Genomic DNA, 14,716 nt, shown 5'->3' on the forward strand with positions numbered 1-14,716 from the left:
CTTCTATTGTAAATTTTTTCTTTCAATGTTTTGATGGAGGAAAGTTTTATCTAAAGGTTTATTTTTAAATAAATTTAAATATCCAACATTCTTTTGGTAAATAATACATGCCTACACGTATATTTGCATTATTTGAGCAAGAATCATTTAGGTCATAAGAGGGCAATACATCCAAATGTTGTATAGGATACTTTGATGTAGACTACCCTTGCTTCAAGTGAGCAGGTATATACTTGTACTACATACTCAGTGCACAGATTAAAGGCTTGTCCCACCACCAAAATATCATTCACCTACTTTCTATTTACAAAGTAATGTGGTATATTCATTTTCGGTACTTCTCATCATTATAAATTAGGTTCTAGGAAACATCTTTGATCCTTTACAGTCACACAAAAATAATACTAGCATCCTACTGGGAACTAGGAAAATAAGTAAATTGCAGTGGTATTTGTGTGTGCCAGTATTATATGTTTATAAAAGACACTTTTGGTGTAAATTGTCTAGAATATGCTTATTTTTATAATGGCCTAAATATTCCTTGCTCATATACATACAAAAATATCTATCTAGGCATTCATAGGAAGTATGAATTTCTCAGTGTAAAGAACTACTCATTGCAAACTTGATGAAGTTTAGAAGGCAATAAGTGACTGCATGTAATGATTTTGAGAGAGTAAGTTTGTGTGTATATAAGTTCTTGATTACAATGTGTGCCAGAAATATTACTGGAACCAGCATATGATCTTGGAACAGCACACTGACAGGACTGTCAGCAAAGTTTATGACCATTTATTTGCATGTACTTGGGATAAAACACAATGAAATATTATGGGATCAAATGCAATAAGTTATCTTTTTCTAGAATGCAATATAAACTGTTATTAGGAGGGCAAACATCCCCCTCCCCCCTCCCCTCCCTTATGGGTGTTCCCCTCCCCACCCTCCCCCCATTGCCTCCCTCCCCCCAACAGTCTAGTTCACTGGGGGTTCACTTAGCAGGAACCAGTGTTTCCCCTTCCACTGGTGCTCTTACTAGGATATTCATTGCTACCTATGAGGTCAGAGTCCAGGGTCAGTCCATGTATAGTCTTTAGGTAGTGGCTTAGTCCCTGGAAGTTCTGGTTGCTTGGCATTGTTGTACATATGGGGTCTCGAGCCCCTTCAAGCTCTTCCAGATCTTTCTCTGATTCCTTCAACGGGGGTCCTATTCTCAGTTCAGTGGTTTGCTGCAGGCATTCGCCTCTGTATTTGCTGTATTCTGGCTGTGTCTCTCAGGAGCGATCTACATCCCTCTCTGGAAAGATCATTCAGTTCTGGCGTGCCCTTTACCCATGCACTGTAAACATTCCTTATTTATTTTATTTTTTAGACATGTTTTCTCTTGGTAGCCCTGGTTGTCCTGAAACTCATGTACAGAATAGTGGCTCTGAAGGCAGAGATTAGCATCCCTCTGTTTCTCTAGTGCTGGGAGCAAAGCCTGACCCGTCCACTGCCTGGCAAAAATACTCTTTAAACATTTATCTGTTTCATGAATCAAGGAATGGCCTAAAAACCAGACCACTCAGTAATATGTGATGTCATTTTCAAATCAGCAATGTGACCACTGTTCAATTCAAAGATGAATGGCCACTCAGAGGCTTACATTCATCTCCTGGGTCTGCTAGAATGTGAAATCGAAGAGTGACATCTTCTGGCCTAGGTAAGAATCTCCTGGACGGTGACAGTAAACATGGGATAACAAAAAACCCAGGATATCAAAAACTATTCTCAACAACATCAGAACTTTTTGGGGATCACCATCCCTGACCTCAAAACATATTTCAGAGCAATAGTGATAAAGCCTGTATGGTATTGGTACAAAGACAGGCAGGTAGATCTATGGAATAGAATTGAAGACACTGAAATAAACTCACCCTTCTATGGTCACTTGATCTTTGAAGAAGAAGCCAAAACCATCCAGTGGGAAAAACAAAGCATTTTCAACAAATGGTGGTGGATCAATTGGTCTTTGGGATGCAGAAGAATGCAAAATGACTCATTTTTATCTACTGAAATTCACCCCTGTCAGGAAGCACTCCTTGGCATCAGTAATAATGTATGGGTTTGGGATGGATCCCAAGGTGGGGTGGTCTCTGGATGGCTTTTCCCTCACTCTCTGCTCCACATTTTTGTCCCTGCCTTTTCTTTAGGCAGGAACAATTCTGGGTTCAAAATCTTGAGATGGGTGGGAGGCCCCATCCCTCAACTGGTACCTTATCTATCTACTCCAGGGGTCTCTTCAGGTTCTGTCTCCTCTCTGTTGTGTATTTCAACTAATGTCAACCACATTAGGAGGTCTAGCATTAGGAACCTCTAGCTTCCCTGGTGTCTGGAACTTTCTAGTGGTCTCTGCCTGTCCCACACCGCAGACAGCCTCATATTTCTATTCCTTTCTCTGACCCTCTGAACTTCTCTCCTATCTCTTCACATACCTGATCCTCCTTGACCTTTTTTTTTCCTCCTCTCTCTCTCTCTCTGAGGTTCCTCCCTCCTCAATCGATTATTTTGTTCCATCTTCTAACTAGGATTGAAGCATCTGCATTTTGGTCTTCCTTCCTGTTTAGCTCCATATGAATTTGTGAATTGTAACTTGGGTAATCCAAGTTTTTGGGCTAATATCCACTTCTCAGGTGAGTACATACCATGTGTGTCTTTTTGGGTCTGGGTTCCCTCACTCAGGATGGTATTTTCTAGTTCCATTCATTTGCCTAAAAATTTCAAGAAGTCATCATTTTTTCCTCCATCTTTATTAAATTGGGTATTTCTTATTTACATTACAATTATTATTCCCTTTCCCGTTTTCCGGGCCAACATCCCCCTAACCCCTCTCCCTCCCCTTTCTATATGGGTGTTCCCCTCCCCATCCTCCTCCATTACCACCCTCCCCCCAACACTCACATTCACTGGGGGTTCAGTCTTGCCAGGACCAAGGGCTTCCCCTTCCACTGGTGCCCTTACTAGGCTATTCATTGCTCCCTATCCAGTTGGAGCCCAGAGTCAGCCCCTGTATAGTCTTTGGGTAGTGGCTTAGTCCCTGGAAGCTCTGGTTGGTTGGCATTGTTGTTCTTATGGGTTATCAAGTCCCTTCAAGCTCTTTTAGCCCTTTCTCTGATTCTTTCAACGGGGGTCCCATTCTCAGTTCAGTGGTTTGCTGCTGGAATTCACCTATGTATTTGCCATATTCTGGCTGTGTCTCTCAGGAGAGATCTACATCCGGTTCCTGTCAGCCTGCACTTCTTTGCTTCATCCATCTTATCTAGTTTGGTAGCTGTAAATGTATGGGCCACATGTGGGACAGGCTCTGAATGGGTGTTCCTTCTGCCTCTGTTCTAAACTTTGCCTCCCTATTCGCTCCCAAGGGTATTCTTGTTCCCCTTCTAAAGAAGAGGTGAAACATTTGCATTCTGGTCATCCTTCTTGAGTTTCATGTGTTCTACGCATCTAGGATAATTTGAACATTTGGGCTAATATCCACTTATCAATGAGTGCATACCATGTGTGTTTTTCTGTGATTGGGTTACCTCATTCAGGATGATATTTTCCAGTTCCATCCATTTGCCTATGAATTTCATAAAGTCATTGTTTTAGATCAAGAATCCCGTAAAGTAATGTTCAACATCTTTAGTAACAAGGGAAATGCAAATCAAAACAACCCTGAGATTCCACCTCACACCAGTGAGAATGGCTAAGATCAAAAACTCCGGCAACAGCAGATGCTGACAAGGTTGTGGAGAAAGAAGAACACTCCTCCATTGTTGGTGGGATTGCAGACTGGTACAACCATTCTATAAATCAGTCTAAGGGTTCTTCAGAAAATTGGACATTGCACTACCTGAGGACCCAGCTATACCTCTCTTGGGCATATACCCACAAGATGCTCCAAAAAATAACAGAGACACGTGCTCCACTATGTTCATAGCAGCCTTATTTATAATAGCCAGAAGCTGGAAAGAACCCAGATACCCTTCAACAGAGGAATAGATATAGAAAATGTGGTACATCTACACATTGGAATATTACACAGCTATCAAAAACAATGATTTTATGAATACACTTATTTTTACAGAGGGTGGGACCGAAAAGCAGAGGTATAAAGGCTTCACACAAGCTACATCATCAAGCTGTGAGGAAACCTTCCATCTCACAGGCCCAGGCTCTTCCGTGATGCTGACTGTCCCAGCCGTCCTCAGGGGCTCAGGAGAACATGACCTTAAGACATCATTAGTCCAAATACTAAAGAAGATGGAACAATCTCGGGATAAAAGTGAAGGATTCAAGTACGGAGAAGGAAGGTGCAGAGAACCTTCAGTTAATTCCAAATCATGGTACAGCTTTAAAACCATAAGTATTTAGCTTGATGTAGGCCTGTGCAGGTACTGAGCACCCAGCATGCAAAACAAAACAAACAAAATAAGAACTTAGAAGTAATCAAGTACAATGGCGTAAAATTTTTAAAAAATCAGCAAACAAAAAAATCTGGTGTACGTACATACACTAAGTATGATGGGAAACATAATTTAAAGGACTGCTTCCCGGTCAGTAACAGTAAGAAGAATTGAATACTTATAAATCAACTTAGCGAAATGAGTAAAACACCTGGGGACAGAGGACAGAAGTTGAAGGGGAGGCATCCAGTGTCCAGGGATTAGAAGGAAAATTATCATAAAGTTCATGGTAACCACAGTGGCCCACAGACTTTATGCAATCGCTATTAAGTTCCTAAAAATACTTTCCATAGGAGAAAACTAGGAAGTTCATACAGAAATATAACAATCTCCAAAGAGACATCATATTTCTTAATTTTTACATTTAGCGGAACAAGAAATGATAACAGGGACAGCCAGCAGTAGGCCGGGATGGAGACATCTCAGAAGCCCACAGCAGCTCCTTGTAAAGTAGGGTGGCATCTGGGACCCTAAGAAGCAGGATACAGATCCCTCCAGAGGATGCGCCATCTGAAAAAAGAAGCTGCCTGCAGTAGCCATGATGGAAACATCTCAGTAGCCCACAGCAGCTCTTTGTAAAAACTGGCTGTTCCCATTTCTCCTATCCTTAGCCCTGGACCATGGCTGTATAGATTTCATTTGTGTGTGACTGCCTTTCAGTTGGCCTTGGTGTGCATAGTTATTCTATTATATCTGACTTTCCTACTTCTTTCTCCTTCTGCTCTGGTGAATTCTGTGAAACTAGATGTTCCTTGATGTTATGATTCTTAAACAATTGGAAATTGAGGCACAGGGGCACAGTATAGCACAGTCCTAATGGCTCAGGTGCATGTCCTGTGTTCTCATCTCGGAAACAATGGAATAACTGCACAATAGTACTTTCAGATTAATGCTTGACTTGCAAAGAAACTTTAAAGAAATTATTAGAAAAATGAATCACAGTCAACATTGGGACCATAAGAAGGGAAAAAGTTATTGAAGTTAGGAAATAAGTTTACATAATATTTGAGAGTTGTTCCTTGATACAGAAGTATAGAATATATAAAATTATATACTGGTAAAGTAAGTCAAAATACTGGGACTCTTACGAGAGTAATTGTGTGCAAGGAACAGAAAGTTAGCAGAACCACTGAGTTAAGGGTTAACTTGATTCTTTCTGGCAGCTTTGCCTATGTCATTTATCAGTAGAGATTCACAGGAAAAGGCAAGTAGCTGACCTCAGAGCTTTGGGGTCTGAAGTATAATAAGTCAAAAGTTAAAGTTTAAATAATGATAAGTTTGCAATTATTATTATTTTGCCCACAGGCCTGGGAATAGGGGAAGCTTGAAACTTTGGGGAACAATTGTAATTCTTAGTTCTATGTGACATTTGGCTATTCTTTTGAATTTGGTTTGGCAATGATTGTACAATGTCTTCTTTCTACCTGCTTTTGAATTATCAATAAAAGACTGGGGCAAGAGAAAGACTGGAGTGAATGAGAGAGAACATGTGAAGAGTGAATGAGAGAGAGCATAAGAAGAGAGCATGAGAGAGAGAATGTGAAGGGTGAATGAGAGAGCAAGTCTGAGAACAAGGGTGAGAGCGAGTGAGAGAGCATGTGAAGAGTGAGTGAAGAGAGAATGTGAAGAGTGAATGAGGGAATGTGAGGTGTGTATGAAGAGTGTGTGTGAGTGAAAGGAGAGTGCGTGTGCTGTGTGTGAGATATGTGTGAGTTGTGTATGAAGAGTGTGTGTGAGTGAAAGGAGAGTGCATGTGGTGTGTGTGAGATATGTGTGAGGTGTGTATGAAGAGTGTGTGTGAGAATGAAAGGAGAGTGCATGTGGTGTGTGTGAGATATGTGTGAGGTGTGTATGAAGAGTGTGTGTGTGTGCGTGAAAGGAGAGTGCGTGTGCTGTGTGTGAGATATGTGTGAGGTGTGTATGAAGATTGTGTGAGAGTGAAAGGAGAGTGCATGTGGTGTGTGGGAGATATGTGTGAGGTGTGTATGAAGAGTGTGTGTGAGAGTGAAAGGGTAGTGAACAGAGGTGTGCATGAGTGAGGGAGATTGAGAAAAGAAAACCATAATAAAAAAAAAGCAGTGTGTGCAAGAGAATGCAGTGTGTGCAGAACCAAGCTGGGAGAGAGAGAGAGAGAGAGAGAGAGAGAGAGAGAGAGAATTTAAGCCTTGAAATTGCCTGTCAGTTTGTACACAAAGAGTAGTCTGTGCATATTTATTATGCGCCTTCCAGATATCCCTGCTTCCAGTTGAGAACTCGGATCCTGTGTCAAGGCTGGACCCTAGCATAGGTGTATGAGTGTTGGGCTCCCATGTAAATCTGCTCACCACTGTGTTGTGGATGTTTGTGAGCTGACAGTGGGACCCACAAACCAAATGGCACAGAAAGAATTACTAGAAAACAGCTGTGAGCAGTCTAGCAAGAAGCTCAAAGGACAGAGAAGCTGAGTGGCTGTGATTCATCAGAGTGTTTCATAGGAGAGACCTGCACACCTCAGCCAGGGAGATCAGCCTCAGCACCCAGGAGAGACAGCTGTTCTGAGTTCCCTCCACTGAAGCTCCCAAGCCAGTGTGTGGGAGACTCAGTGCACAGAGGGTCTGTCAGACTCAACAGTGAGTGTCATTAGCTGTGGCTTATCTCACACAGACAAGCACTGAGCACCTCAAGTTCTTTATCTCAGTAACCCACAGGTTGGAGGTACCAGTGACTCTTCACCTAAACTTAATCTCTGTCCTGTATATACATTCACTCACTGACAACCCCCTATGCACATACCAGCACCTTCTAAATATACAATGCACCTGCAAACACACACACACACACACACACACACACACACACACACACACACACAGATGGGCAGATTCACAAATTTGCTCTCAAGGGCCCTGATATAACAGTGGTGGTTAATGAAACATCATTTTCATTCATTTTTGTTTCACATGTATCTCATCATCTCATCTCATATCTCTCTCCTCCCCTCTCTCACTACCTCCTCTCTCTCTCTCTCTCTCTCTCTCTCTCTCTCTCTCTCTCTCTCTCTCTGTGTGTGTGTGTGTGTGTGTGTGTGTGTGTGTGTGTGTGTGTGTTCAGCATGTGAGTTCAGTCAGTGTCCAAGGAGGGGAGAGCCTGCATCTAATTCCCTGACAACATTTACAGGTTTTCAATAACAGGCATGGTGACACATGGCTTTAATCCCAGCACTCTATAGACAGATGCAGACTGTTCACTGAGGCCAGCCTGGTCTACAGAATGAGTTCCAGGACAGCCAGGGCTACAAATAGAAACACTGTCTCTAAGTCTCACAGAGCTAAGTGGAAAAGGAAAAGCCTAGTCTCTCTTCAACACAAGATAGAAATTGTCAGGCTGGAGAGGTGGTTGAGTGGTTAAGAGCAACGACTACACTTCCTGAGGTCCTGAGTTCCAATCCCAGCAACCACAGGGTGGCTCCCAACCATCTGTAATGAGATCTGATGCCCTCTTCTGGTGTGTCTGAAGACAGCTCCTGTGTTCTTTGTTTATATATAATAAACACATGATTTTATTTTATTTTTTAAACAAAGGTGGTAATAGTCTTCACTGGGGAGAGTAGAAGGAAGGAAACAGGGGAGAGGAGGAAAGGAGGTGACTGGGAAGAACTGGTGGAGGGGGAACAGTGGCTAACAGCAGGGCAGCAAAGGGGATGATGGGGTAGGGAGCTGGAAAGACAGAGTGTGGTGTGGAGAGAAGATGGAGGAAGTGAGAAGAGCAGACTGAGTCTGAGGGAGCCTGAGGCTGTGTCTCCAGGAGAAGAAGCAGCAGTGGAAACTGCTAGAACAATCATTGGGGCCCCTACTGGGTGAGAACAAACCAGTGACTCTGTGAGTGCTGCATGCATGGGAGTGGGCAGAAACTGGTGCTCTGGCTGTAAATTTCCTTGATTCTGACTATGCTTTTTGCAGAGGATGTGTTGACCACATCGATCTTTTTCTTTTTCCTTTCTTTTTCTATTTCTTTTCTTTTCTTTCTTTCTTTCTTTTTTTTTTTTTTTTGCATTTCGACTTTTTTTGAAAACAACTTAAATTTTAGACAAATTTTTTTAGTATATAAATTTGATTTTTTTATACAGAATATAAAGATCTCCCTTGTTAATGTTTCATGTGAAGAGGATTAGACACACGAAGGAAGACATATTCTGCACACAAAGTACACTTCGTATGTGTGGCACTGGTGACAAATGGTGTCCTGCTCCTGCACATACATTAGGACCAAGTGGCAACATCACACATCAAAGGGCTGCCCCCACTGCCTGTGGTTTGCTCACTTTGACTTTAAGGAATTTGCTGGGCGGGTACCCTTCACTCTGGTTCTGGAGCTTGGATGTGAGCCTCCTGCTGTCCGCTAAGGACTCCGCCCTTTCACTCTCTCAGTTGAAGCGCGGACTTCTCTCTACATTCAAAGCCGCCGCCGCCACCTCCGCCCCGGCCTCAGGAAGCAGGTTTTGCCCGCCACCTCCAGCAGCCGCTGCGGACCGCCTCGAGGGACTGGTTATTTTGTTTCTTTACCCTGTTCCCAAGGAACCCTGAGGGCGCAACTGCAGGTGAGTGAGATGAAGGGGCTGCCAATGTGAGAGTCCTGGAAAAGTAGGTTCAGTATTCAGGTCACAGTAGCAAACTCCACGGGCCCTCGGGGACCTCAGGGACCTCTGCTTGTGGGACTGAGGACCAGAGCCACCAGGTCCTGTAGGGATTCCCAGAAACAAGTAGGAAAAGGGGCACTAGGAACCTGCAAGGCTGGAGCGCGGAAAGCCCAGAATTCACAGTCCAGGTGCCTGGAACTTTCTCAGTTCTCTGCACTGGGTCCTGTGCGGGGCGGAACTGAGGATTTCTGATTTTCTCAGCAGCTCTGGGCGCACCTTAAGCAGCCTGGACTCAAAAAGGACCATGGCAAAGAGAGTCACCACCAAGTCCAATCTTTCTCTGAATCTGGGCCTTTTCGTGCTGCTGAATTTTCTGGGGACCGCGATACTAGAAGGTGAGTTCCCAGGGTCTACATGGAGGGGTCTACGTGGAGGGGGTTGGGGCACTGAGCAAGGACCTGGCTAAGTCAGGAAGTTCCCTCAGTCCTGAGCTACCAGGAAGCTCCCAGGCTTCCTCTCTACTTCACCACCCCAGCAACTGGGGACCCTGCCTCTTCCTGCCTGTATTCCCCTCCCCCACGCTGCGCATAGAAGTTCTGAAAAAAAAGTTATGGCAGGAGGACATAGAGGGGCTACAGGGTTGAAGGTAACAGAGGACAAAAAAAGAGTACCTGTTATGTCCTCAGCACCACTGGGGAAGGAAGTCTAAAAACCAGTCTATGGGACTGGATATGCTGGGCACAGTGCTTACCCCTACTGGAGAAAGGCTCAGACAGCTGACCTGGAGCTAAGGTAGGCTGTGCTCTGAAGACTGCCTCCCTGGGGATTCCTCACAAGCTCTGGACCATTTCAACATCTTTTTATTCTTGAGCTTTCTTTCCTACCTTCCCATCCACTGTCTTATGGTACCTCCCAGACTGGTGGAAAAGAAAGGTTTAAGGAGATACTTTGGGGCTTGAAGCAGGTCACAGACAGACAGAGATCTCTTCATGACAATGGATTAGGTGTGTGGTTTAATGTGGGGGAAGCTGAGCTCTGATGGCCAACAGTGCTGTGTGACAGAGCCCAGTGGGAGCAGGGATCAGCACTGACCTCACAGCTAGCAGCTCCCCTCTCCAGGACAACTGGGTCATTGCCTCAGGAGCTTCCCTCAACACCAGGATCCATGTTGAATTTCCATGTGTTCTATGATGCCTCCCTTCCCCCTGAGTGTTCAGATAGATTTTCATCCCCAGGAACATGGATGTTGTCTGACAGATTTTATACTTCAATATTGATAGTAGACAATAAATGTACTTGCAAGACAAATATCCTGGGTGACATGTATGCCTTTCAGGAGTTCTAAGACAGTTAACTAGGGCATAGAATTAGTATCCAGAAGCTGGTGGAACTCTTGATTAGAGGCTTCTCCTCCTGGTCCATCAGAGAGATTCTGAGTGCTAGAAAAGCATGGCTCCTATGGACCCCTGCTCCTACTGTGGACCTCACCTGCCTGTTTCTCTCACAGGTACAGACTCTCTAAGTTGTACCTTCACTGTCAAGTACAGATCCTCACCTGGACAGTGCTCAGTGAATGGAAAGACTCTCCTTCTTTTTGATGATGAAAGACAGAATTCACCTGTGGGTAAACCTGAAAAGAAGGGAAATGCCACTAAGGTGTGCAATGATTTGAACCAAAGCCTGAAAGACATTTTTCAGAAGATGACGAACCTGGTGTCAGGGCTGTTTGATCAGTCCAAGGGTGAGTATGAGACAGAATGCAAAGATAGAGATTATGAATGAGGAAGAGGAAGAACAGAGCATATGCAGGAAGGGGTTGTGGATGTGTCTGCATGTAAGAGCTGAATATTGACCCAACCTTGAGGTACATGGCACCCAATGTGTAAGAAGCAGCACGCCAGGGAGGAAAGAATACAGACCCCTAAGCATGAAGAGAGCGAATGGACCACTGAGGGAGGATGATTGTATAAAGGGTGGAAGACGATGGTGTTTGGTGTCATTTGCAGGTAATCACACCTTGCAGGTCACTGTACAATCTCAATATAATCAAGGAATATTCATGGATGGATGCTGGGTCTTCACGATTGATAGACAGTATCCCTTCTACTTTTATCCAAAAAACCTGACCTGGAGAGAGAGTCATCCTGATGCCAGCAGGACCGTGAGTCAATGGCAGAACAACAGGCAAGTAGCCCAGAGTCTCAGGACGAGCTCCATGGGGGATTTCAGCCAGTGCCTCAGGAAATTGTTGACAGACTCCAGAGAAGTGCCAAGTAAGTAGTTAAGTAGATGAACACTAGGAAACATCCAGAGAGTGGGGAAGGCAAGACTATTCTCCTGAAATATGTGATGACTTCCCTGTATGGATATCAGAATGTGTGTATCATGAGCCTCAAAGCTTTTCTCATTTTTCTCAGGATCAACAATAACGACCTTGGATCCCACCCAGCCTTCCTCTGCCACCCAGATTCCACCCACAGTGGACAGTGCCTCATCTGTGTTTACCACCTGCAGTCAAAATATATTTGTATTGATTCTATGTTTAGCAATATTAATCATCAATGCATTGATGCCTTAGGTGCCTTTGTGGTTGCTACGATGGTAAAGAAAAAAGTAAGGAAGGGGCTGGGCTCACTCTTCTTCTTGGTATATTAATCAGGTAAGGACACAGGAGAGGGGTCCCAATGGTCTAACGCAAGCCACTCTCTATCTGTGTACTAGAATGAAGTCTCAGTTTAGTCTTCAACCTCCTCTCCAGAGTAATGTTGGAGATGATGATTGTTGGGCACAGGAGGAAGGCAGAGTCAGCATAACTCTACAGTCAGCAGAGGATGAACCAGGAATGTCCTCGTGAGGGGACAGAGAATCCATAGTCCAAGGTTCCAAATGAGATACAAGGAAACCCTAAATGAGATGCTCCCTCCTCATAACAAACAAAAGTTACCATTAGACTGTGATTAAAATTCTATTTTTTTTCTGGGGACGACATGATCCAGTGCAGTAATTCTTATGCCCAGGGCCATGTGTGTACATCAATAGCTCCTGACTTAGGCCAGCCCTTAAGACAGAAGGATCAGAATGAGTAGAGCATTCAAGAAGTCGGCTGACCTGTAATCTGAGCATTCAGGTGGCTCAGTGAGAACGACCACCAAATTCAGGGCCAGCCTGGGCTGCATAATTGAATCTTCTCCAAAGAATGAAGAAAACTGCAAAGTCCACTTATTTAACTTGGTCCCTCTACCTAGGCACAATTCCATGCATGTGAAACTATGACTCCAATGTGTCTGTCCTCTGAGGTTGAAGCCGAGTTTAGTCAGGGAATGTGGGCTGAGTGCTCACCACTGACATTCTTGGCTTTTTCCAAAAAAATAAGAAAGTAAACATAAAATTTGTGTAGAAAATGTCAATGTTCTTAGCATTTTAATGTGTTCTAAAAAATTTTTCCATATAATCATAGGTTGGTGTTTTAATGTCAGGTGACATTTCACATATTTAAATCAACATAATTATTTTAATGACTTATATTGCATAAAAAGTTTGAAATCTATCTGCAGACCTACATTTCCTCTGTGTGGGAAGCTGAGGCAAGAGGATTGTCACAAGTATTCAAACTTGTTGTCAATTACATTCTAAGCTTGGGGCCCACCGGAGTGATAAAAAGAAGCCTTGACTCCTAAGAATTAGAAAGAAAGGAAGAAAGAAAGAAAGAAAGAAAGAAAGGAAGGAAGGAAGGAAGGAAGAAGGAAGGAAGGAAGGAAGGAAAGAAAGAAAGAAAGAAAGAAAGAAAGAAAGAAAGAAAGAAAGAAAGAAGGAAGGAAAGAAAAGTAAAAGGCCAGCAAATAAAGAAAGAGTTATATTTTGCTGGCCTTTTATATATTCTGATATTTTCATGTTTCCTGATTTTTTTATATTTCCTTTCTATTCACAATTTTTTACTGTATTCAACTTCCAGCTCCAGAAACATCCCATCTTACCTGAGCTTGTGGTGGGAAAAAATATCTAGAAAAAACCGAGAAAAGGATTGGGTAACTGAGTCTGTGGTCTGTGATGTGGGCGAGTGTCTGGGACAGGGAATTAGAGTGGGTGCTGCAGCTGATGCCCAGGAACTCACTGTAAGCCTCACCCCTTTTTGTCACAGATGCTCCCTGCTGTAGTCTGATCTGCAGTCTTCATCATCAGCCTTGTCAGGTGACACTTGAACATTGCCTGTGGCTTCTTCCTCAAAGTCACAAACATAAGTATGTCTGATGGCATCTCTGAAATCTGTGCTGTTGACTTTGGACCAAACTGTTGGGAACCCAGGAGACTGATGGCTGTCAGAGCTTCACTCCCCAGGGCATCAGGGTGCCCTGGGCCATCGCTATAAGCACTTTCTCTTGCTCTGTTCATTCTGCTTTCTTATTCTTGGATGGAGGCATCATGGAGATCAAGGCACCTCTAGCTCTAAATTATTGATTGCTGTACAGAACAGGGGCTTGACCTGGTGATTTCATTTTACCAGGAGAAGTTGGCTCCCTTCTGAGTGCAGAGCAGATGTTGGGTGACACGACACCTTCCTCTTAGCACAGACACATGGCAGGCAAATACCACCCACGAGGCAAAGGCTGGTAGTTAATGTAATCCTAAAGGTAAAAGTGTGTCACCTCTACTCTTATCAAAATTGGTTGGAAGCAGTGAGCACAAGTGCATCTCAAACCACATCAGAGAACCAGGTCTGAGAATTTATATTATTTGTAGCTATAGTTTTGGTCAAGTCTTTAAAACCATGTAGATAGCACCAGCTTCGTTGTACAGTTCACAGATGTATTTTTATAGTGGTTACTTTCAGGGATACAGGAGAGTTTCAGGGAAACTTTGTCCTTATTTCTCATCCACAGATCCTATTCTGGACAATGGTATTATTCTGTGAAATGACCCCAAAATTGAACTCTGGGATCTCCACATCCTCTCTGTAGCTCTCATATCCTTTTAGAGCTATTCCCCCCTGTCCTCTATGCTGGGCCATAGACAACCTGGTGGTGAAGGTGAAAATCACTGCTGTCCACCCAGCCCTTGATCCTCATTGCTTTAGGCCTCTAGCTCTGGCCATTGCAAACTCAGAAAGTCAGTTACACCAGACTTGAAGAACAGGTAGTGGTTTTACTCTGTTTCATAGCTTTCAGGAGCAACCAGCTCACAGCTCAAGACACCTATGAATGGGGCATAATTAAATACAGAAACCTCTAAAAGTTAATTTGAGGCAGTTTTGCAAATATATTTTGGAACCTGGATTATATGCTCTTTAGGCCTGAATTGGGACATCACTTTGTGTCACAACTTTGAAAGATGGCTCTGAAGAATAATTAGGGACAAAATCAGATTCTAAATCAGTGTTGACTGTGACAAGATTCTATTGTGAATTTGAATGCCCGATAAACTGAGAAAAAATTACAAGCAATAATTTTGCACACTATAAATGTAATTAAAGATTTTTTTAATCATACAGTTTTGAATAAACTGCAGCAAACCCCAGACCTGCTTTTTTACAGTCCTTTAGAAACCCTTTATTATGAACTTATCTTCCAAATCTTTCATAACAATAAGCATATTCTAATCATCAGAAATTTGTACTCTC

The 14,716-nt window shown here is 43.3% G+C and overlaps 2 protein-coding genes across 8 annotated transcripts in view; one reads left to right on the forward strand and one right to left on the reverse strand.

The window, feature by feature from the left end:
• The window catches only part of LOC120098766 (histocompatibility antigen 60b-like), a 134,474-nt gene that overhangs the window by 71,115 nt on the left and 48,643 nt on the right, over positions 1-14,716 (reverse strand). For 2 of the 6 annotated variants that reach the window (XM_087604469.1, XM_087604467.1), the window contains one exon: positions 2,685-2,750. The exons of the other annotated variants lie outside the window; for them this stretch is intronic. In XM_087604469.1, coding sequence (XP_087460595.1) covers positions 2,685-2,742 — 58 coding nt within the window. In that variant the 5' untranslated portion in view covers positions 2,743-2,750. The remainder of the gene's footprint in view (positions 1-2,684; positions 2,751-14,716) is intronic. 6 annotated transcript variants of the gene reach the window in all.
• LOC148006810 (histocompatibility antigen 60b-like) lies at positions 8,593-12,868 on the forward strand. 2 transcript variants are annotated; one of them, XM_087604451.1, is made up of 5 exons: positions 8,593-9,063; positions 9,364-9,497; positions 10,610-10,843; positions 11,109-11,286; positions 11,520-12,868. In XM_087604451.1, exons 2-5 carry the CDS (start codon positions 9,407-9,409, stop codon positions 11,755-11,757), a joined length of 741 nt encoding a protein of 246 aa, XP_087460577.1. In that variant the 5' UTR covers positions 8,593-9,063; positions 9,364-9,406; the 3' UTR covers positions 11,758-12,868. The 2 variants fall into 2 exon arrangements, with proteins under 2 accessions (XP_087460577.1, XP_087460575.1); XM_087604449.1 differs by having other exon boundaries at positions 8,947-9,063; positions 9,367-9,497; positions 11,520-12,864.

The sequence above is a fragment of the Rattus norvegicus genome, chromosome 1, assembly GCF_021556685.1.
Source record: "Rattus norvegicus strain SHRSP/BbbUtx chromosome 1, alternate assembly SHRSP_T2T, whole genome shotgun sequence".
NCBI classification, from domain to species: Eukaryota; Metazoa; Chordata; class Mammalia; order Rodentia; family Muridae; genus Rattus; species Rattus norvegicus.

Bases quoted from the DNA above. Each gene is read 5' to 3' on its own strand.
- LOC148006810 (XM_087604451.1), top strand. From the start codon at position 9,407: ATGGCAAAGAGAGTCACCACCAAGTCCAATCTTTCTCTGAATCTGGGC. The intron at 9,498-10,609 runs GTGAGTTCCCAG...TTTCTCTCACAG, and splicing joins GGGGACCGCGATACTAGAAG to GTACAGACTCTCTAAGTTGT. The intron at 11,287-11,519 runs GCAAGTAGCCCA...CATTTTTCTCAG, and splicing joins AGTCAATGGCAGAACAACAG to GATCAACAATAACGACCTTG.